The sequence below is a fragment of the Euprymna scolopes genome, chromosome 32, assembly GCF_053919585.1.
Source record: "Euprymna scolopes isolate OS-2025 chromosome 32, ASM5391958v1, whole genome shotgun sequence".
Classification (NCBI taxonomy): domain Eukaryota; kingdom Metazoa; phylum Mollusca; class Cephalopoda; order Sepiida; family Sepiolidae; genus Euprymna; species Euprymna scolopes.
The window spans coordinates 95,390,285-95,414,924 of NC_136513.1; the positions used below are offsets into that span (position 1 = coordinate 95,390,285).

The 24,640-nt window shown below is 29.9% G+C and overlaps 1 protein-coding gene across 4 annotated transcripts in view; it reads right to left on the reverse strand.

Annotated features, from left to right (window-relative positions):
• The window catches only part of LOC145256510 (uncharacterized), a 223,732-nt gene that overhangs the window by 38,973 nt on the left and 160,119 nt on the right, over window positions 1–24,640 (reverse strand). For all 4 annotated transcript variants that reach the window (XM_080115484.1, XM_080115482.1, XM_080115485.1 and 1 more), the window contains one exon: window positions 18,315–18,534. In XM_080115484.1, coding sequence (XP_079971610.1) covers window positions 18,315–18,534 — 220 coding nt within the window. The remainder of the gene's footprint in view (window positions 1–18,314; window positions 18,535–24,640) is intronic.

Below are 24,640 nucleotides of genomic sequence, written 5' to 3' on the forward strand. Positions count from 1 at the left end.
TTTCTTTATGGATATTTCGATAGAGATCCGTTCAAATTTCCTGGTGAATCTGGAGCGAAATCTGTCTGATAAATTCATTATGATTATAATAAAGTATTTTAGCTCCGATCACAGACCATCCTTGTAGAGTTATGTGTAATGCAAAGATAGCCAACAGCAAAACATTGTAATTTGTAAAAAAAAAAAAAAAAAAAAAAAAAAAAAGTGTATAAAAAGATGAAGATTGTAATATAACAGTTAATGGCATTTTAATTAAAAAAAAAAAAAATTTAATTTGTTGCTTATTTTTGCAATACACCGAGGATAGTCTACAATTGAACTGAAGGTACTTGCAATTGTAATGATAATGGGTTTATCAATCACTTCCCACTTGAAACAAAAACTTGTCAAGTGAATTGAACAGATCTCTAGAAGAATATCAACAAAAAAATCGTCCATAATAAGAAAAATCAGTTTAGCAAATAAGTTGATATTAATTTAGTAGTGCAAAAGTAATTTGTTTTTTAATTAGCCATGTTTTAAGTGTGTGTGTGTGTGTGTGTGTGTGCATAATTGACAAAATCAAATAAGCCAAAAAGTCAAATTTATGAATATTTTGAGATTCTTTTCCAGTTCGTCTTTATAAACAAAGACTTCAAAAATAAATTTTTTAGATAATAAATTACGGGTTTGTATTCGAAAAAGTTGTCAAAAAACAAATATATAACAAATAAATGGTATCAAAGGCAAGATAAGTTACTTTTCTACCAAACTGGATATATTTTTTGTGTTTTTATTCAATGTAACATGTTTATTCAGCTCGAAAAACATGCAGTGTTTACCGATGCATTGGAAAATTCAAGATGGCGTCTCACACCCTCTTTAACACCGTAAGTTTGGGAAAAGGTGTTATAAATAAAAAACTATACAAAATACTATTAAAAACCAGCCGAATATATGTCAACCTATTTCACGGTAACATATATTGAGCAAGTTTTTAACAGTATTTTATCCGTTTTTTTATTTATAACACCTTTTCCCAAACTTACCGTGTTAAAGAGAGAATAAGACGCCATCTTGAATGTTCCAATACATCAGTAAACACTATTGTTTTCGAGCTTAATAAACATGTTACATTGAATAAAAACACAAAAAATATATCCAGTTTGGTAGAAAAGTAACTTATCTTGCCTTTGATAACATTTATTTGTTATATATTTGTTTTTTTGATAACTTTTCGCATCTATGTGTACAGTAATACAAACCCTACATTACAAACAAAAAAGAAAATCTTGTCCTACGAATTAATTCTATTGTTTAGACGATTTATATTTTTAGTTTGCAAATTTCCATCCATTATTTCACATGCATCCAACATATAAATGGTAAACGGTAAATTAACAGTTTTGTCTCATTAAAGAACTGAAAACTTTAAACAATATTTGTACAAAGCTTGAAATTCTAAATGGTGTTTCACATCAAAAATCAAAATGAGAAATTCATTAGAGATAATCTATGGAATCACACACACAAAAAAAAAAAAAAAAAAATGATCAGGAAAAAAAATAAAGTTTTAATTCTGTACCCAAACAATAAAAACTTAAATTCTGGCTTTAGGTTTTTTAAAAATATTCAACAAAAATTATTACAGTCTCAAATGATGTCATAAGGATTGAAAAAAAGGAAAACGAGGAAAAGAAAAGGAGAAAAAAGTTGTATAAAAATTTCTGGAAATTTCCAACAACAGTCACCTTAAAATGATTGAGTAAAACAACAGAAACATTTCGGAATATTATAAGCCAGATGAGATGTCTCACCTGGATCGATAACAATGATAACCCTGATCTAAAGAACCGAGTATTCTACAATTTCTGTTTTGATGGGGCACAAATATACTTTTAATTTCAATTGGCAGAAACTTTGAGAAGACTAGCTGTAAAAACAGTACCATCTTTAATGATGGAGATAGAGAGAAAGAAATATTTTTGATATCAAAACTCAATCCTTTTGGGATATCTAATGGTGGAAGGAGGAGGAGAGTAGAAAATATTATGCAATTGCACATTGATACAAATGTGTTATTAATTTGGACCCCTTTGTAAAATGTGTCTTCATTCTGTGAATTTAACGAAAATGCCATTCCAAACTTGTTTTTATGGACAGAGCATCTTATAGAGATAATTGGTAGCCTCTAAAATAAAATGCATTCATTAAGCACATTTAGTCAGGAAAATTGTTTTATCTAAATGATCCAATATTAAGGATAGTATTGAAGAAAAAAAAATTTTTTTTTTAATTATCACTAGTTAAAAAAAAACTTGGCAAAAAAAAAAAAAAAAAAAAACTTGACAAAAAATTAAAAAAAAAAAAAATTTTAAAAGAAAAATAATTAAAAAAAAAAAAATCTAATATTTTTCTCACACACACTGAATTAAACTTTACTTTTGCAAGAAAGAGAAAGAACAAGATTGTTAACAAAAAAAAAAAAAAAAACATATCCAACCCTGGTATCCCCACTCCCAAGTTTAATCCTGCAAATCTCCCAGAAGAAAGCAGTAACACCTATCGACTGATTTGTTTTATTGAGAATGTTCATCTTATAAATGAAGCAAAAATTTGACAAAGATTTGGAAGAAAAGAGGGAGTGAAAAATGCCGAGTGAGACAACATAGATAATGGATGCGTAAAATGGCAGACACGTTTGTGTTCGATATGATCAGTGATAGTCAGGTGCTGCACACTTATCCAACTTTTAGGGGTTGGGTTTGAAATTAATGATAATGCCAAATTTGACTTGCTGCATTCAATCAACAAGGACAACATTAAAAAACAACATGGAGACAACATAAGATGAAAAGGAAGAAGACATTGATGTAAAGAAGAAATGGCCATCTCAAAATTTATGACAAATATTTAGAAGTTGACCAAAATAATTATTATGGAGGGGAGTGAGGCAGCATTTGCTCATGTATTCCAAAATAAATTTTTCAAACAACTTCATTTTGAAAAATTGGGGCTGGGGGGATTTGAGTATTTGTAATGCATGCAAAGAAAAAAATAAGGAGTCTTAAATGGAGGGGGGGTGATAGCTGGAGAAAAAATAAGGTTGATATATAATCCTAAAATTAGTCCCGAGTGATTATGTAGAACTGGAAAGTATACTGCAGTATTCTTACGGAATTACATCTTGGCTTCAGCTCATTAGAATAGTTTTGTCTTTTTTAATTTTATATTACCTTTTTATATCGAATTAAGTTTTTTGTTTTGTATAAATGGAAACCACACACTATTTATTTAAACTTTTTAATGAAAATTTTGTAACAATATTAAATATTAAACACTAGGATTTTACGTCTGCAAAGAAAAGTAACGGCGACATTGTGAATTTTGTCGAATATTAGTAAATTATGAGGTACGGAAAAAACAAAACAAAAAAAACTCAAGTTTGTTCACATATGAAAATAAGAATTGCTGTTGAATTTTGTTATTCAGAATGAATATTCAAAATAATAGATTTTGAGTGTTAAGTTCTTATAAAGACAGTCTTTTTGGAAAGGGAGATATTTTTTTCTCCGTTCATGCGACGATTTCAAATTTTTCTGACAAAAGACTCTCCTTAATAGAATTACCACTCTCAGAAAATTATAAAAAGGAAATGTTTATTTTTAAAACATTAATTAACAGCTCTTTGACGATCTTTAGGTCTGTAAAATAAAACAAGTTTTGCCTGTTTTAATGGAAAAACCATCTCAGACAAATTTTAAATTCTAAAAGTGATTGTCAAAATGAAATGTTTTATTAAATTTTGACTTGAAAGAAAAGTATTCAATCTGAATAAAAAGAATGCAATTCAGTTTTTGCGAATTTCATATTAAGAACTTATTGTAATCACTGTTGATAAAACACCTAGCAATTAATTGCAACTAATTGAAACATCCAAAAAATCTTTCTTTCTTGAGATCGACTAAATGAAATTTTCCTCAAACAACAATAAGTAACAACAAAAATGCTTACAACCGCAAAGTCGCTTTATTTTCTACACAAGGAAAATCTTATTAAGATCCGAGAAATTCAAACAAATCTACTCATCTTTGTTGGCTCTTTTTTTTTCCATTTTTTTTTCCTTTCTTTTTCTTGTACATATGGAAATCATCAGCTCGAACGAAGGATTAAAGATTGTTAAAGACAAAAGTAGATAATAAAGATTAAAAATAAAGTATTATTCTCATATGGTTCTCTCTAGATCAGCATTTAACTTTACTGATGTCATGGAAATGGCAGATTTTTATGGAAATGAACCTTCTTTTCCTTGTTTTTATTAGGTATAATATTTTAAAAATGACCAATCAAAGTCGGTTCCTCTTCATAAATTGTCCCCTAAAAACATCTCCAATCAATTAACAATCAAAGGAGTCGGGTTAGAATTTAAGAAAAATTGAACGCGAGTGAAAAAATATTTGTATGAGAAAAAGTCATTTTGTTTACAAAATGACACAGGAAATGCATCATAAATCAAGATTTCAAAGTGGGTCAGCCAACTTAAATTTTAACGTTTACTCCTTTGAAAGAAATGGAGAGTTTATTTGAAAGGAAACTTTGGATATTATTCAGTTATATTTTCCATAATGTTTAATTATCATTTTAAAAATGTGTGTCGTTGAAATTTCATCGAAAATTCCATCCATAAAATAAACCTCACAATTTTAATCAAGTGTTGAAAATAAATTTGTGACAGTTCAATTTGAGCATTTTCATTTTACAATTTTGTAAAATATCGATTCAAAATTATGATTAATTGTAGTAAAAATTTCCCATTTCCACGAAACTAGCAAAATAGAATGTTGCTCTAGTGGTGTTAGCGAGGGAGGGAGGAAAAAAAACAAAAAACAAAAAAAAACGAGATGTGCCTCTTTTAAAAACAAGATTTCTTTGAACATAATCCCCCATCCCCACCCTCCTCCTCACACACACACACACACACAAAAAAGAAAAAAAAAAGGAATAATAAAAAAAAGAAAAAAATTAAATAAAAAGACGCCATACAAAATAAAGTTGAGTAGATTAATCTGGAGAAACTGCTGTGAGCTTCAAAAACATTGGAGACATTACAAAACACACGAGCGCCAATTTACTAAGAAATGATTTTACCTCTGTTGAATGGTAAAGAGAAAGAGGATATATATATATATATATATATACATTATATATATATATATATATATATATACATAGTTATCTATCAAAATTGAGCTTTGCAATTAATTTGCACTTTTACTGTCCGCCCCTTTTCAGTATATATTTGTTGACTGCGTTTTATGATGGCAAAACATACCAAATTCTGTGAGACACACAATGTTTTTCTCTTTGTTTTTTAGTTAATTTTTTTTTCCTGTTTTTTTTTTTTTCTTTTTTAAATTTTTATTCCTTGGGCACAAAAATCGAGGCCAAGGTTTACAACCAAAGAGTTCTTTAAATGGCAGGATTTTTTTTCTCTTTTGTTGTAACAAAAATCTAAATTTTCATTAACATTTATAAGAAATATTTACATAAAATTTGAATTTTACTAAGAAATTAAAGCTTTTCAAATGAATTAAAATCAGATATTTTTTTTCTATTGTTTTTGTCTATTAGGTTTCTTGATTAGTCTTTCAAATTTATGAAAGTCAGATTTTTTAGGTAAAGAAAAAAATATGGGGAAGAATGAATGACTGCTGCCTAACTACATCACATATTTACAGCTCTTTCTGAAACGATATAGAATCCCGCATGTGTGAAAGAAAGAGAAAGATATTTGCTGTCATGGATCGGATGTGTTGATTTTTTTCTTATATGAAAGAACGAGGATGGAACAAACAATCATATGGTGAGATATCTTTAAGTTGCAGATTTATTCTCAAAGACTTCGTTAAAAATAAGTGAAAAACTGTTTTCATAACAAAAATGAAACGTGTAAAGAGTTATCAAAGTTCATATTACAGTTTATATAAAAATCAAATTAAAAAATGAGATTTCATTACTTATTTTTACTGAAATCTTGATAAAAAACATCTCCATACAAGTTGTTTGATTATGTTGTTGCTTTGCCTGTTTTTGTCAAATTTTCATTAGATTGAAATTATGAGAAACACAAATTCAAAGTAAGCCTAATTACAATTTGTAGTGAAATAATTTTTTTTAAAGAAATCGTAACTAGAAAATGAAAGTTTTTCATGTACGTGTGCGCATAAAATTAACTGACTTCTCACCCTCCTATTAGCTATTAAAACCATCACAAAACTAAACATTACAAGGATTAATAAAAGATTTTTTTAAACTACTATCCTCATGCTAGTTGTTTTTTATCACATTGCTACAATAAAAGTTACACCTATTATTAATCAACTGGATTTCATATGAAAATCAAAAATGCTTAACTATGTCTAGTGATGAATGATGCACTTATTTTGTTTAGTAACTTATGAAAAATTATTACTCATGAAATTGATTTGGTTTTTTTCATTAGAAATAAAAAAAAATTTTTTTTCATAATAAAAAACCAATTTAATTTTACTTAATGAAATCAAAGTTTTAGACGAAGATAGGATGAAAAAGGTCTATGTGATGGGGATTGGGTGGAGTGGGGTCTTTTTCCTTTTTGATTTTGAGAAAAAACAACAAATTGGCTTAGGAAAAAAAAAGTCACGCTATTTAAAAATTCATTACAGTCAGCTTTTAAATCATTAAACTACAGAGACAATATCAATACTAAACGAAAAAAGATTTAAAAAAATAAAAATAAAATAAAAAAATGTATCCTTCGATGTCTCGCACATAAGTCGGAAACAGCCTTTTTGTTATTAAAATAACTTTTTCCACTGCCAAAATAAGAATGAGCAAAAAAAAAGGATATTGCCCATTCAGAAAACAAACTAATTGTAATTGGGGAGGGCCCATAGAACTTTTTTCTTTCATGAAAAGAGGGGTGGGGATTATAACAAAGCAACAAAAGTAAACAAAATTCAGACTCCACAAGCAACAACCAAAGAGCCATTTGCAAATAAAAAATGCATATGGGCAGTCAGGTAACAAGATTGTCATTATTTGAGTGGACAATAAAAAATATCCAACGACAAATTTATTAACAGATAATTCTCTAGTTCAATTGCAATCATAATATTGACACAAACTCAAATACAAACAAAGCGTTCAGTTCTTAAGTTATGCATCATGCTAATGTCTTGAATTCAACCATTTGAACATGCCAGAAACACAGTTCAACAAAAGCAACCTTTTCTCTGATCATGAAAGATTTTGTTAGACTTTGCTAGTTTGGCCACAATTCAGATACATGACCCTACAACTCTGCCATCTGAAAGCTTGGAGGGGAAAAAAGACAGTTGAAGACATGGTTTGCAACATTCAAAGTAGATCTTTTATGTCAAAGTTAATATCTATGACGATTGACAGGGAAATTTAAAGTGGATCACTAGTGCGGCACAGGAAGCCAATAAGTATGCAATGATATGAACTTTGTTATATTTATGGAAACCAATTCAACCCACAACGAATGATCACAAGAACAAGGAAACAGAATATGCTATGAATTTTGCAGATCTTAAATTTGTGAAAGCAAAACCAATTTAACAAAATTAAATATTCAGTTATTTTAAAATTCTGGTAAAAAATGGTTTTAGTCCATTTGACATTGTTGCATATGAACCTTTTTAAGGCTTATTTAATAAACACATTTAATGAGAACTTGAAACAAATCCCATAGTCAGCCATAATATAAACATTAACCCAATCATATACACCTAAAAAGGATTCGGATTTAATTTTTAGATTTTCAAACAAACAAGTTTTATATTAAGTGTTTCCAAGCAAGTAAAAAATTTAATGCCACAAGAATTTAAGTCAATCCAAGAGAAAACTAGTAAAAAGAAATTCTCATCTGTTGGAAAAATATTTGATTAAAAAAAGACATATTTATAATAGTTTCATTGTAAAGACAATGAGGAGAAGAAGTATTAATGAGTAAATTGGTTTTCTTATAAAGTTGAATTAAAAAAGTTGTTTATTATTTTTTTTTGTTTGATGCAAACACCTCTATCAGAAACACTGTCAGTTGGTAAATCCAAACGTTATGTTTTGAAGCATTTTAAAATATGGGTGCTTCTACATTATTGGGACGGGATTTTATAGTCAATAAATGGAGTTTTCAGATTTAAAAAAAAAAAAAAAAAATGGTTTCAACTGATTTTATTTTTATCAATTCTAAGTTACAATGGTAGCTTCGAAATTATGCATCCGAAATTACCTGAATATTACTGAATTATATATAATAAAAAAAAAAAAAATGGTTTCAACTGATTTTTTTCTTATCAATTCTAAGTTACAATGGTAGCTTCGAAATTATGCATCCGAAATTACTTGAATATTATTGAATTATATAAAAAAAAAAAAAAAAACTTTAATCATGTTAGGTGAAAAAAAAACCGGAAAATTACCTTCCTTTTGAACTGTGTCTTACAATCATTTTCATCAAATTCTATTTTTATTTTCTTTAATAAATAATTTTCTACTTTCGATTTTCATAATTTTTGGATATAATCATCTTAAAAATACAAAGAATACGTAGATACCATTGTTTTCATGTGAAATTCAGTATTACGATTTCTGAAATCTCATCCCAATAGTGTCGAAATGCCAAATTATGTTTTAAATATGTCCATGCATCTCTTTAGAGGATTTTACCTGAGCGGTTTCATCGCAATTGCGAGGCAAATTAAAAAGAAACACTTAGATTATCGTTTTTGTTAATTCTTGATTTTAGAAACCAGATCTTTAATATTAAAACATAGATTATGAAACCGTCAAGATAAGAGGAAATATTTGATTTTTTTTTTTTTTAAATTAGTTTGTTATACCTTAAACCATAAATCTAAACATGTAACTGGGGGGGGGGGCTTTAAAGAATATTTTGTATCTTAAAATTGACGACCTTGCTTAAATTAGGATCATGTGATTGTAAAAAAAAAAAAAAAAAAAAAAAAAATCACTTATCCATAAAAAATAAAACATCCTGTGTAAATGTGTCCAGCTTTCAAAAAAGACATAGGTCGTATAATCTGCTGATTATGTTTCAGTCAACATTTAACTGGAAGAAGCTTTATAATCACATTGTCAGCGTTCATAAAATGATGCAATAGATGACAAATATATGTAAATATGAAAAGTTTTGTATTTATTGCTCATTTTAAAGGTTTTGTTTTTTTTATTACTATAATCAGTTCAGCCTGACTAAAGACAACATGTCAAATTTCTAACTTAAAATTACAAATTAGGATTATTATTCAATTCAGCCATTCCATAGGAATGATAAGATAATGAAGAATTGTAAAATCAGAGATAAGTAAAAAGTTAGTGTTTTTTTTTTTTTAATCTATTTGTTGGCCAACTACCATCATGTAAAAATGTTGAATTGTAGCACGGGCAAGAGTGACGACAAGAAAATGGCAAAAACTAGAGAATCTCATGTTAGCAGATTGCTAGAGATTTAGAAGAAAGAAAAAAAAAAAAAAAAATGGAGAGTAATTAATTGGGTTAAGTCACAAAGGACCCCCCCACACACACACGCTATATAGAAGAGAAAAGAGGGGGGGGGTCATACAAACTCAACAATTACGAAAATAAATTGGTTAATAACAAAACAAGCAATTAACATTCACCAAGAATAACTTGTCTCCCAAAACAAACAATATCTATAAAAGGAAAAGGGACAATTTCACCTAAAGTTAATGCAATTCCTTTGATAAAATATTAGCTGAAAGATCTATATTTACAAAAAATAAATCGGCCTTTATCAATCGTTCTTGAATTTTGTATTCATCAATATTTAAAGAGGGGGGGAGGATATTTGATTAAAAATGGAAGAATTTGGTTAAAACGAGAAAAGGATTGAAGTTCTGCAATATCAATATAAAAATTGTTGACCCACTTTCACATAGAATGTAAAAACCATTTCCAAAACACTCTAAAAGTCAAATCCATTATGTTTTAATAGAAATCAATATAGAACTCAGGAATAAAATAGAAATCCAAACAGAATTTTGTTTCAGTTAAACTAATTGAAATGCGATCAGTTTAAAAATAAAATAACAGCAAGACTAAAAACTGTTAAAAATTTGATTTCTCCTTACAAAAATCTAAAAACGTTAAAATGAAGAATTGAATGGTGACTGGCAACTTCTCACCTTGCATTTAGCTAGACACGGCCTGATAAACACAGTGCAAGATACTACCAGTTATCATATCCTGAGGAGATATATATATGGTGACATCAGTAAGCATATTGTTTAGACCAGAGTGAAATAAAATAAACGAAATCATGTGCATCTCAGAAAACACTGAATAGCATGACTAATTGAAATATGTTTTTTTTTTTTTTATTATTTTTCGTGTTAGAAAAGTTCATATTTGTTGCTTAAAAGGCGAGAATAGCATTTCACTCAGTGGACGAGATAAAGTTTTCTATCCTAAATTAACTTTTTTTAGGCCAAGTTACAAAAGAGGAGTTGCGACAGAGGTAGATAAAATAATAAAGCAAGTTTCCAATAAAGTTAAGCCAAACAGCTTTGATCAATAAAGAAAGGGTAGAAGGAAAATACTGTTTTGGTGATTGAGCAATAAATAAAAGATAAATATATTGAATTTTATCTTGAAATGTGTCAGTACATCTCTGTAAGAAGCATTGCTCGATCGTCTGTTGTTCACCAAGTTTAAGTTTTAAATAGCATTTCTGTCAATTCATTAATTGGAAGGACATATACAGAATATACTTTTCTTGCTTTTTCATACATGTGACAAGAGATTTTCATTTTATGATCTGAATAAATTGTCACTTTGTAAAATAAGAAACATTCAATGAAATGCAGTTAAAAAAAAATCTTAGTAAAGACTGATTTTGAGTGTCATAAATATTATGACAAAGGTGAACAAGGATCCTAAGATGATAGAAAGATTCAGAGCAGCAATTAAAAGATCAAATAGGATGAAATGTATTAATTGTCTATAGTTCTGGGATGAGGTGATTTCATTATGGATTTCGTTTTTCGGACTCAATTCCTCATCTTCGGTGTTTTTTCTACCACGTTTCGGCCGTATCATCCTTTGGCCTTCTTCAGGTGTATCTCGAGTTTGAGATACACCTGAAGAAGGCCAAAGGATAAACGTGGTGGAAAAACACCGAAGATGAGGAAGTGAGTCCGAAAAACGAAATTCATAAGGATGAGAGGTTTTGTTGAAATATTTTACAAGAGCAAAAAAAAGTGAAATAAATTCTGTGTGTGTGTGTGTGTGTACGTGCACAAGGAGTCCCTATTTACTTGCCTCCTCACAAGAGCAGAGTTAGACACAGGGTCGATTTTTAATGCTTTTAAACTCCTGCTAAGAAAAAAAAAAGGGAGGGGGCACACTGAATGGGAAAAAAATTTTTAATTGCCTCAGTCTAGAAGGATTTTTCATCCAAGGACAGAAAAGGTGATGTGTAGTATTAGAACAAGTACTACACTTTTTGATATTTACAGACAATAAAATTTTTTTTTACGTTTGAACAAATCAGGCCATTCAAAAGGTGTCATAAAATAGGTGTCATTGGTCATCCTTTGTCACCATGACTAGCAAATGTCCATCCTACTTTTAACTAGAATCACCATAAGATCACATTTATTCCAAGGGGTTGTCTTAAAATTTCCAAAATAATTCAAAATTTTACTGACACACTTTGCTCCTGAGCCAAAAGGCCAAGGAAGGAGTTGCAATGGCTTTCACATACTTTGATAAAAGGAAACGATAAAAATTGTTTGTCACATGCACCCTTTTTTTTTTTTTTTTTTTCTAAAAAAAAAAAAAAAAAAAAAAAAAAAATGTGTGCATGTGTTGGGGGTGTCTAACAAAAACAGAATAAAAAATGCTAAAATGGAGAGAGAAAGGAAAATGTGACTTGGGACACAAACTAACAAAATGTTTCATTTGTCATGTAGAGATATACCAAGGGTTTATTTACAGTGGAAATACAGGAATTGATATGAACTGGCAATGGAGCTGAGAAATGATATTCAATCGAAAAAAGGGGGGGGGGTAGAAGCAAAGCAGAAAAATAATTTTTTAAATTCTTAATGAAAGAGTAAAGAAAAGCTGGAGAAAGATTTTTTTTTTTTTGAAATGCATAAAAACAGGTAAAAATAAATTTAACAGCAGCAGAATATTTTTATGCACAAAATTTTGAAAATGAAATTAACATAAGCCATAAAATTATGTATGTTTGTATGATTCTGAGAGCGTGGGTGAAATAGAAAAGGTTAAAAGGTTGTAATGCATTTTTCATTTTAGTTTTGGTGTAATCATTTTTTTTTTTTTTGAGGGGGAGGGGTCTAAATTTCCTTGTGCAAATTTTTTATTAAATAAAAGCCAGACTGGCTTCAAAGTATTCGAAAATACAACAAAACAGTAATGGAAAAATTTATGATGGTTTAGAGTTTCTACATTTCTCTTAATCAGCAATAAAGGGTTTCATGTTTGGTATTCACTGTTGCTTTTAACAATAAGCAATTACTCTCTTCACACACGACAAAGCTAAATATTGTCAAAAAGGTTATTTTTATATGAAAACTTACAGCAAGCATATCATAGAAGTTCAAATGTTTGTGTTTTGCGGTTTCAGGAGCACCAGATTTAGCACCAAAATCTACAGAAGATAAAAGAAATAGGGAGCCAAAACATACCCCCTCCCACCAATTCAGACATGTTTTTTTTTTTTTTTTTTTAAAAGAAAAAGAAACTGACAGCCTAATAACAAAATTAATCACAAACTCGTTTTAAACGAGGATAGTTAAGGGACTTTTAAAGTTTTTATATAATTATAGAAACGATCCAGCAGGATGGAAACTCATTCCACTTTATAAATGCACCATATATTTTGAAGTCTAATGTCTAGGTTTAATATAAAAAAAATAAAAATAAAAAACAATTTCACATCACAGACGCACAATATATTTTCAAAATATTGACTGCTATGTTTTTCTTTAAATCTCAAATCAGTCATCAGACAAAACTGATGAAAAAAAAATTTCCAGCCTTCTTTTTCAACACACACACACACACACACACACTTTGGAGTGAATTAAACAAAGAGTATAAAATAAAATTGACATTTATGATAAGATGGGAGATGTTTGATCTGTCACACTTAAGCGTGAAATAACATTTTCTTTGGCGAATGTACAGACTGAATGGCTGCATCTTTTAGAAAATGAGAAAACAATATCATTCACACACGTATCTTTTGTAAGACAAAGCACAGAACAGATTTATGTTTTCTTTCTTTTCATTATATAGGCATCAACTTTAAGTGATTTAAGTTGTTAATGATTGTATAAGTGTTTCATCCATTGAAATTTTAGATTCCACGAGGAATTCGGGCTAAATTAAACAGAATGGTTCGAATAAGATTTGAGCCCAGCATAGCAGATTTCATGCAGTAGCATACCCTCCTGTTATTTTTTGTTTTTCACTTCATTTTTAATAGAACAAAAGCAGTAAGACTTTACCCAACAAACGTTTTAAGCAGCAAGTGTTTTATATCTATATATATATAAAAAAAGGAAAAATAATCTTTGAGGAAACTAATTCTCTATCGAAAAAAAAAAAAAAAAAAAAGAGTAATCTATAATGGTTAATAAAATGAAAAACAAGTTGCAGGGCATCAAAAAAAAGAAAAAACCCTATTGAACGTTTACATGGTTCAGAAATATCTTCAAGTGGGAATCAAGGTCTTCTGTCTTTTCAAGAAAAATCTCAGTCAAAGAATTAGTATATTAAAAATATGTCAATAATGTAAGGAATGCATAGGAGATTAGCAAATATTTTACAGAATTCAGATTTTTTTGCTGTTTCTTTTTTAAAAGTCATCTGATTTAAAGAAATGAAAGTTAAAAAGGCAAAAAAAAGAAAACAGAAAAAAAAAAAAAGAACAGTGATGAACATGACGTCCGACGAGGAATGAGAGGGAAGGAAAGAAAAGTCATAACATGCATCACTCAGCAAGCGAAGGGGGAGTTGGAGATGCAATTAAGGCATACAAAAAAAGAGGGAAGAGAGAAAACTTTGGTTGAACAAAATGTAGATGCAACGCAGTTAATGAGCACAAAATTAACCTTATTTCTTGAAACGGAACACAGAAAATATCATGCAACAGAAAAGAAACATGTTTCAACTCTCGTGTAAAGTAGTAAAAAAAATTAAAAAAATAAAAACCCCAAAAAACTGGTTTTTGTTGACTAAGAATAAATTTTAAAAGTACAAAATAACATTTAATTCTAAAATTGTTTAAGGTCCTATCTATGCATCTAAGAGACTACCTATTGGGCTCAAGTTTGAAAATTTTATTGCTAAGCGTACAGATCGAATAAGAACATTCTTTGCTGTTACATTTTAATGAATATGGGAAATTTATTTTCTCCACAATTCATCTAAACTTGAGTGTTGTTGAATGTTTTTTTTTTTTCAATGTTGATTGAGGATTGGATACCCCCCCCACACACACACCAAAAGTAAAATTGAATTCAGAACTATTTCCAAGAAAAGAATAGAGCGAAAATTTCCCCAAAGCCTCAAATAATTGTTAACACGTTCAGAAATGGAAAATTTTGCAGTTTGGATTATTTTATTAGATGAGCTCCATGTGCTACCTTCCTCTCTTAGCATTTCTAATCATAAAGTATGCAGTGACATAAGACGACCTTAGAAAATTGATGGATTTGTAGAACGTTAACAATATTTACAACTTTGTTAAACCTCTGACAAATTAAAATATTACATTAAACTTAGCGATGAGAAATTGTCGATATTTTCTGCAAAAGAATTGTGAATAAAAAAGTTAACAATTATTTTTAAAAAGAGTGCTGATAATAATTCTCCTTCCAAGATTATCTTTCAACATTCATTTGGGGTTGAATTAAAACATGCAAGGATTGTATTTCAGTTAACATATGATTTTATCGTTAAAATTTAACATATTTTAACTATTTGCACCTTGGATATTAATTCTCATATTTTGGCCTACGTAAATCTTCAATCTTTTTCAGGTGCATCTTGTTGAACTTGGAAATCTGTATGGAATTTTAAACAGAATCCTCTATTTAATCCAGTGATAGTTTTCTCTTGGTTAGCCATGACTGAGAAGTTTTTAGTAGTATTTTGTAATTATGTTCTAAGTATCAATCATATTGAAGATTGAACCTTAACCTCCAGAAGACTCACTTAACATTTTTACCCATTGTGCCTGGTGGATAAAGAGTTCCGTTCAAAATTCCATATAAGTAGAGATCAACAAAATGTACCTGAAGACGGCCAAAGATTTCATCAGTTGAAACTCAAAATGAAAACAATAATGCCATCAATTTTCATCTAAAATTTTCATGTTTTGCAATTGTTACCTTGAACTGAAAAATCTTTGGACAATTTACTAAAAATAACACATGCTGCATTGCCTAAGTGGAGGAAATGAAATGTAAAACATTTATGCATTTAAAGAGTTCATATTGTATCTAAAATTTTTTTACTTTTTTTATTTTCATAAAATTTTGATATTTTTAAATATATTTCTATTCTTTTAAAACTAAAATATTAAAATGTTGCGTATCACAAATATACATCAATGGATCATAACCGATTCAGTAAAAAATCGGCATGAAAACCATTTTCTTACAATTTCATAATTTGCTTGTTTTTATTTTTTTAACTAGATTTTTCAATGTGTGACGTGATTACCTTTTAAGAATGTCGTTATAAATAACTTATGCTAAAATTTCATATTTTTCCAATAATTCAGATTTTTGCTAAATTTGAAATTTTGAAATTCCATAATTTTATATTCATTCTTTTATTGACAAGAGCAATTTAGGAACTGAGGCAAGAACGATAAGTTCCTTATATTGTCCATTTATTAAAAGCAAAGATATATGAATCTAGTCGTCATATGTACGATAAAGGGAAGGAGAAAGAAGGGGAAGGGTTAATTTTTACCACCATTTAATTTGCTAATGGCAACAGATAAGTAAAAAGCATACACACCACAAGAAAACTATTTTAACTGTATTTTAAAAAAATATGTTGCAGATGGTGGCTATAGAAAGATCTAAAAATAAACTGCAAGTCTAATTATGGGCAAGTGGTGTTGTTAGTAAATAGCATTTTCCACAAATGAACCATATGAATTGGTTTTATGTCTATGAACTATCCTTCTAGGCATAAATCACTTTCCAGGTTTCAAAATCATAAACGAATACAGTGTTTAATGTTTGACATTCAAAAATGATTTGGAAGATTTTTAAAGTGGTTGACAAAAAAAAAAAAATTTCTGAATAGAATTAAAATCTATAGAAAAATCACAATCGTATTCGGTTTAACGTCTGTATGTTGGACGGCTGCTGCTACTAATTCATAATTATATAATTAAGCGAGGCAAAAATCTTATTGACTGGATGCCCTTTTTGATCTCAACCTTGTGAAGTGACCAGTATTTTTATTGAGACATCATCTCTAGGTGATTGCTCAGCGAGGCACACTTCACCTGACCATAAAAATAAAGGGGGGGGGATCAACTATTATAGTTTATTTTGCAGTCCCACCCCCGCCCCCTTTTCTTGACCATACCACTATTGTGTGAACAAAAAGTATGTACTCTCACGCCAGTTTCTTCTTGTTAACTCTGCATAATTGGATGGAATTATGGGGGGGGGGGGGACAAAAAGAATGTTCGCTTTTTGGTTATTCAAAAGAACAGAATAAGACTTAAAATTCATCTATGTACAAAAAGAAAAAATAAATATAGCTCCTCCAAAAATTGTTAAGTAAAATAGAAATTATTAAACGATTTCTAAAAGAAAGAAAAATTAGATATGTTAATAGTAAAAAATAAAAATAAAAATAAAATGTTTTCGTGACTGTGTTTATTTCTCCTTTTTATGAAATAAAAATGTGTAGAGGAGAATTACAAGAAAATAGAAGTTGCATGGAAACAAAAAATGTGACAAATTTGAAAAGAAATAGATAATGCCCCCCCCCCACCTCCTCCACATACACTATTTTCTTTCACACAAAAATAGAAATATCATCTGATTATCACGTAACGGATATTTACAAGTGGTCAAACTTTGACGGATAATGAAAAAACTGAAAATAAATTTATATATATATATGCATGTGTGTGTGTAGGACTGAATATAAAGACTAACAATTTATAGAACATAAATGACAATAACATCAAAAAACATTGAGTCAATATTTTGCTTCTTTTTCACAATAGAAGCTTCAACAGAATGTAAAATATTTTTATATCTTTGTATAAAAATATTTAGCATACCAATCAATGTTTAACTGATGAAGCTTTTATTATGAAAAAGTAAAACACTGACTTACTGTTTTTTCTTTTTTTAAATGTGCTTGATATTTTGTAATTTATCCATTTTTTTTTTTTTCTACACAAACACGTGGTTGAAGATTATGGACAAGAATCGCCAAGACTTATAAGTTTTCAAAGTTTGGGTTGTTTTATTGCATACCAACAATCTTTGGATCGTTAATGGTTGATATCCCTTAAATCAAACCAAATTTTGTTTGAAAACTTTTTTTGATACTTTCTCATGAAAAAAAAAAAAAAAACAAAAAAAAAAAAAAACACACACACACTAGCAATTTTATATATGATACACATCCAAAGAAAGCTATGCTTGTTCAAACGTAAAAGTCTTATATAATACTTGTAGCAATCTATATCAACTATCTTCAACCAAATGTGTATAAAATGGGGCTTACCACCAAATATACTGTGTGTATATATATATATATATATATGCACACAAAAAGAATTTTTTTGTAATAGTGTGAACAGGCCTTTTTTTTTTTTTTTTTTTTTTTTCCAAATATCTTTAGGGAAAAAAAATTAACTTTAAGCTTATTTGCTTTCTCTTAAATCAAAATATTTCACAAAATAAAATAATTTTTTTTTTTTTTTAAATCTTTTAACTAAAAATTCAGCCAAAATAAATAAAATAAAATTTAAAAAGAAAAATTAAACAATAAAAAGCAACATTAAATAAATATAACAATTTTGAGAATTACTAGGTTGTCATTTACCATGTTCCACCCAGTATTTTCCAAACCCCAAATTCAGATAGTATTTTGATAATGGCATATAATGCCCCCCGCCCCACGGTTTTTAAAGAGTTATTTCCACTTGCCAACTGTGAGAGACTAAAAATGTTTTCATATAGGTTCCTTTGTGCTATAATTCACACCTCAAAATTATGTACAGGAGCTTCTTCCATATCTGATTCTGATTCCGTGTCAGAAGAGTCGGAATTCCTCTTGTCATCTTCCTCCTCCTCCTCCTCTTCCTCCTCCTCCATTTCCTCCCCTTCACTTTCGCTGTTGTCAGATTTTTCCTTGGCCAGCAGCGGTGATGCACTAAGTTGAGAATGTAACTGCGTTTCTGAATTTCCACTTTGCAGCAATTTACTGAAAAATAAAGAAAAACAAGAAATACTTTAAAAAAGTGTCACATTTGAAAATAATCAATTGCAAACAGATTTTGTATAATTAGAAAAAAAGTGTTAATGGAACAAATACTTAAAAAGTTAAAAGCTGGTGTAGGTTGGGAGTTATTTTAATAAATTATCTTCCAAGATGGCCTCCCAATCACTAGTGAAATATCATCAAAAGCAAAGACGAAACAAACGAAATTATGAATTCAATAAAATCCTTACAAATTAAGAGAATAAACAAAAATTGTTAAGAAATGTTAAATCATCCTGAAAATATTTGGTGCTTTTTTAGAATTACACTTTATTCAAACAAATATATACTGAAAAATTTTTATGATGTACATTCTCGTTATGGAATAAAGATGTCATATTCCAAAAATCATAAGTTTTTTTTTTTAAACTAAGAAAATCAATTTTTATGAAGTGAAACAAAGGCTTATAAATTTCTCAACAAAAGAAGAAAAAAAAAGAAACCTATTTGATCAATTTGTGATTTTTTGAATAGTACATCATTACCCGACAAGTATGTACAAAGATTTTAAAAAAAATTTTTTTTTTAAATAAAGTGTAATCTATAATATAAATCTCATCTGTCTGTATGTATGTTTGTATGTCTGCATAAAACTTTCGACAGAGGCGATGGATTTTCAAGAGATCAGTATCATTTTGAAGCTCGATCCTTCGGACAACAAATATCGAAAAATTGGCCCAAAACATTAATTCCTTCATCCTCAACTGGGCAATTTTTTACAGGGAGGAGTCGCTTTTTTCGCCAATATTTTCAAAAGACATGGTCTATTTTGATTGACATGCCTGATCAAAACAAATGTGGAAAAACCCTCAATTAATACCAAATTGTGTGCACTTGTAACGTAATACAGTTCAAAATGAACAAAAGAGAAAAAAAAAAACAACCAGCTACCTTTCTGAGATGTGCTAACAATCTGCACAGAGCAAACCTATATGTGAAAATAATTTGATCCATAGCTTCCACATGCTAAACGAATCACCTGCTGTCTAGAAAACAGACGCATACAACACGAAATAGCCAGCGAGTAGAAAATAGGGATTAAGTAACCTTTGTTATGGATCCTTCAGAAAAGATCCTGAATATCTATTCTTAATGCAATATCCAAACCATGTTCACAGGTAGTTTGACTTTTCAAAAATATCTCAAGTATGGTCGTTGACCCGATAAAAGACCATTTAGGGAATATAAAAAAGTGAAACATGTTGACCTTTGAAGGTCATATTGGAAGAACATAAAAACAATGTGGTTCAAGAAGCGAAAAGTTAACTGCTGGACAAAATCATGCTTAAGTGTTTAGAGGAAGAAAGCAAGCAAATAGCAAGACCCCCCTCCTAAAATGAATTCAGAAAGAAATCCTTTAATTATTATTAAAATCTGTGGGGCTGTAAGAGCATTGGATGTTTCAGAAATGTTGAAGGCTGTAGATGAAACGGGCATCAACATGATCAGAGACAAATTTAACAAGAAGTTATTCTAATAAGACTTGAATCTTAATTATAAACTATTACAACTGTTGAGACAGAGCTCCCAATAGAAGTAATTACAGAGACTCAAATTTGATAGATTATGTCTTGAAGTGGTTGAGAGAATAGAACAAACAGACAAGCAGAGATGAAATGCAGCTTGATTTAAGCAAAATATGACAGATGATTTATTTATCAAGATAAATTGCAAGAAAAATATCTTGCTAAGAAGGACAGCTTCTTTAACATCACAAGATGACTTTGCATAAATTAGAGACAAACAAATGGTTAGTGAAAATTGTTCAAAGTTGCGCTAGAATTAACAGCACACTTAGTGATAGCATTAATGTCAAACTGAATATATCAGCCTTGTTTTTTTTTACATAGTCGGTTGTTTTTTTATTTGTGTCTGAGAAACATTGTTCAGATAGTTTTGTATGGGTTGTCCGAAAGAGATGCCCCATAAGTCTACTTTAGTTAGAAACTTGCGGAATATGTGCATTTTGTGAAAAAGGGAGTTGGTTGCAAATCAAACTTTTTTTATTGCACTTTTAAGCGTTAAGTGCGATGGAATTTAAGCGTTGGGTGCGATGGAATTTAAGCGTTAGGTGCAATGGAATTTAAGCGTTAGGTGCAATGGAATTTAAGCGTTAGGTGCAATGGAATTTAAGCGTTAGGTGCAATGGAATTTAAGCGTTAGGTGCAATGGAATTTAAGCGTTAGGTGCAATGGAATTTAAGCGTTAGGTGCAATGGAATTTAAGCGTTAGGTGCAATGGAATTTAAGCGTTAGGTGCAATGGAATTTAAGCGTTAGGTGCAATGGAATTTAAGCGTTAGGTGCAATGGAATTTAAGCGTTAGGTGCAATGGAATTTAAGCGTTAGGTGCAATGGAATTTAAGCGTTAGGTGCAATGGAATTTAAGCGTTAGGTGCAATGGAATTTAAGCGTTAGGTGCAATGGAATTTAAGCGTTAGGTGCAATGGAATTTAAGCGTTAGGTGCAATGGAATTTAAGCGTTAGGTGCAATGGAATTTAAGCGTTAGGTGCAATGGAACTTAAGCGTTAGGTGCAATGGAATTTAAGCGTTAGGTGCAATGGAATTTAAGCGTTAGGTGCAATGGAATTTAAGCGTTAGGTGCAATGGAATTTAAGCGTTAGGTGCAATGGAATTTAAGCGTTAGGTACAATGGAATTTAAGCGTTAAGTGCAATGGAATTACAGAGCCTGAGAGATAACTTGTGTGAGAGAAGTGTAAAACAATGGAGATGGATGATACAGATGATGAGAAAGTATATTTTGATGACAAAATATACCAAGATTATTCAGAAGTTTTGTTACCTTGCTGATACGATTGGAACACAGGGTGGAGCAGGTGTTCATGTGATGTTCATGTGAGTTAAGAATAGACAGAACAAGTTCCGGAGAACTTTAACAATTACTAATTACTGTCGACCAAGAGAATAGTCTATCAGGCAAGTGTGTTCAGTATGATAATGTATGGAAGTAAAATAAGGGTTGAGGACACGCACTGCATGGCGTGGACTGATATGATGGCTGTGTAAAGTCTTAAAAATGGGTTTAGATCTGATAAGAGGAAGATTAAATCTAGACAGTATAGGGAGATGTAGAAAAGGAGACATTGAAAGAATTGGCTGCTGAAAGTTCTTGTATTAGATATAGAATGCAATATCAGAGTCAAGCAATGGAAAAGATGGTAGGAAGTGATAAGAATGCACTTGAGAGAAAGCAGGATATATACAGACTTGACTAGAGATAGATTAGTTTGTAAGTATATTTCTAAAAGCCATCACATAAAAAGGACAATCAACCATGGTTTATGAGATATGACCTGCTAATTTGGTTGGAGTAAAGGTTAGAAATGGAGTTTTCTGATGTTGATTTCCTTTTGTCACATCTTAAAAACTATCAGAAATGATTCACCGCATATGCGTTTCTTGTCTATATGTGACTTTTATAAACACGCATTGAATTAGCATTTACTATTAGCTAAATATTTATTGAAATCAAAAATAAAGGCAAACTAAAATTATATTCTGTTGTTTAAATTGTAAGCATAACTTTTTGAATTTTTTCTCCACCAAAGCAACACTAGATAAATATGGCTAATTCTTGCTACAGGAAAACTTTCTTGTAATGTGAATGTTTCTTGTAAGGCATTTGCTCTAGGCAGGTTGAACTGGCTTCTTTTGAAGGAGGAAGTGTCAAGTGAATATTAAATTCACAGGCAGTCCTCAATCACCTATAACGTGAATGCTGCGATAAGGTTAATCAAAAATTATTTTGATTATAGTTTTTTTGTTATTGTGTTCTTTGATTTGCTAGTTTTAATTATGAATGCTAATTCGACAGCCAAGACGAATTTTACTCAAAGAATCAACTACACATTTCTATTTGTCTTTGATAAAACAGATGTTTTCCATTGCATTTGTTTGTCTCTATATACACGTTTCATGTACAGCATAGTGTTCAATGACCATTAAACGTGGTCCAAATATTAAATATTGTCTAAATTCAAATCAATTTTGGGATGTCTTGGTCAATGGTCAAGGCTACTAAAATGTCAAAGTAACTTTTTGGGTAATAATTTTAATTCTGCTGTACATGGCATATATTATAGTCAATCAGACATTTTAGATGACTTTGATAAGTTCAGTCATGATCAAAATTTAAACTTTCAACGCTGCATCTTCACGTAATAGATTTTGGTTTCAGATATTTTTGGATGTAACTTATTGCTTTCCTTTCTCAGTTTTAGTTGTCTGGAAAACATTGGATTAATCTTATTGGGGGTAGGATTAGATTTTTTTTGTTTTTAAATGTTAGGCTTTGTAATTTTTTAAAAAGTGTATATTTAGTGTTTTTGGGGAGGAGGCACTCGTTAGCGTTGGTTAGACTATGATAAATGATGTAAAATTAGAATTATTCTTATTGTATCCTTTGTCACGCCAACAATATGTACACATTTATAATTACCAAGGAGAGAAGATGCTCCAGAATTATCATATTGATTTTCTCATATATAATTGTAATAGCTGATTATTATTTGTTTGTTAAAACTTGTCCTAAAGTTTTGGACATATCGTTTTGTATATTCTCACACTCCCAATATCCAAGATATTTGTATAAGTATATTTCATTTGAAGGATACTGCGCAACAATAGCATAGATTCTGAGGACAAGCTGGATATTAATAAATCTTATAACAAAAAAAAAAAAAAAAAATATTTTGACTTTATAACTTGAAATTCAGAGTAATGGACAGGGACTCCTGGGAAACACTGGGTTTATCTTGAAGGTTACACATAAATTTATCAAAATCCATTTCAATTAGTTTATTTACATCCTTTCCCATCCAATAAATACAGAGTACACCCTTTGGACACACCCTACATATTATATGGGGTAGGAAGTTAAAAAATTTTATTTGACACCAGAATATAAATTATTAATTTAAAAAAAAAAAAAAAGAAATCCAGCAGAGCACTCAATAAGGAAAATCCAAAAATAAGTATTATTTATATTTTGTTCCAATGACTTATCTAAAATTTTCTGTAAACAAAATAAAAATATATAAGGTTTGTGGGAGAAAACCCCAGTAAAGTGCTGGATTATAAAGAAAGTATCAATACATGAGCAAAATATTTATATTTATGTTACAGAAGATCAGAAAAGGCATTGACATCAATTTCAAATCCAACACAAAGGGGACCACTATCTGATCACCTATGTCAAACTTTCTTCAGTTCCCATTTATATCAGCCTCCCCAGGAATCTTTCCTCTTTGTATTGGATTTCAAAATGACAGTACTGAGGAAAATTAGAGAAAAAAAAAATTACAAACCCCAGAAGTAAATTGACCGAAAACAGTTTTTATGTAGCTAGCACTAAAAATGAAAACAATCGAATGCAAAAACCCCAGAAGTGAATAGTTAATTAATGGGAGTTCCTTTGAAAAAGGTCAATGGCACACACATGACATGAGTAGATTAATAAACTGATGTTCATGCTTATCAAGTTTCAAGGTCATCATATCAAGGTGACAACTTTAGAAATATACAAAATATTTTTTCTTGTATATTTTAATCATGAAAAATTCACATTAAAATATTCCTCAGGTTGAGGATGAAGCAATCAACTCACCAAGTGACCCATCTCTTACTACATTTCTGTCTATCACTATCACCGCTTTCAATATATGACCACTCCCACTTTGTACTGTGTCTATTCCTCTCCTTTCCATGTCTTTCCCCCTTTTTCTATATTAACACACCTTAACATCATATAACTCAATTACATCTTACTATACAATTTAATGCAATGTCAATATTCAGACACTAGAAAAGTTGAATCTCTTTTACTATAGAAAGTGATAAATATACAAAATTTAAATCTGTTTGATATCAATTCTGTTGGTATGGCTGAATCACTAAGAAATTAACCTCCAAACTATCTTTGGCCAGTTATTTATCTCTCAAGCCCATTCTTCCTCCCATGCTTTGCCTTCCTCTGTGAACTGAACCTGCTACCTCAACTGTTCTCCATCTAATTCAAGAACTCACCCAT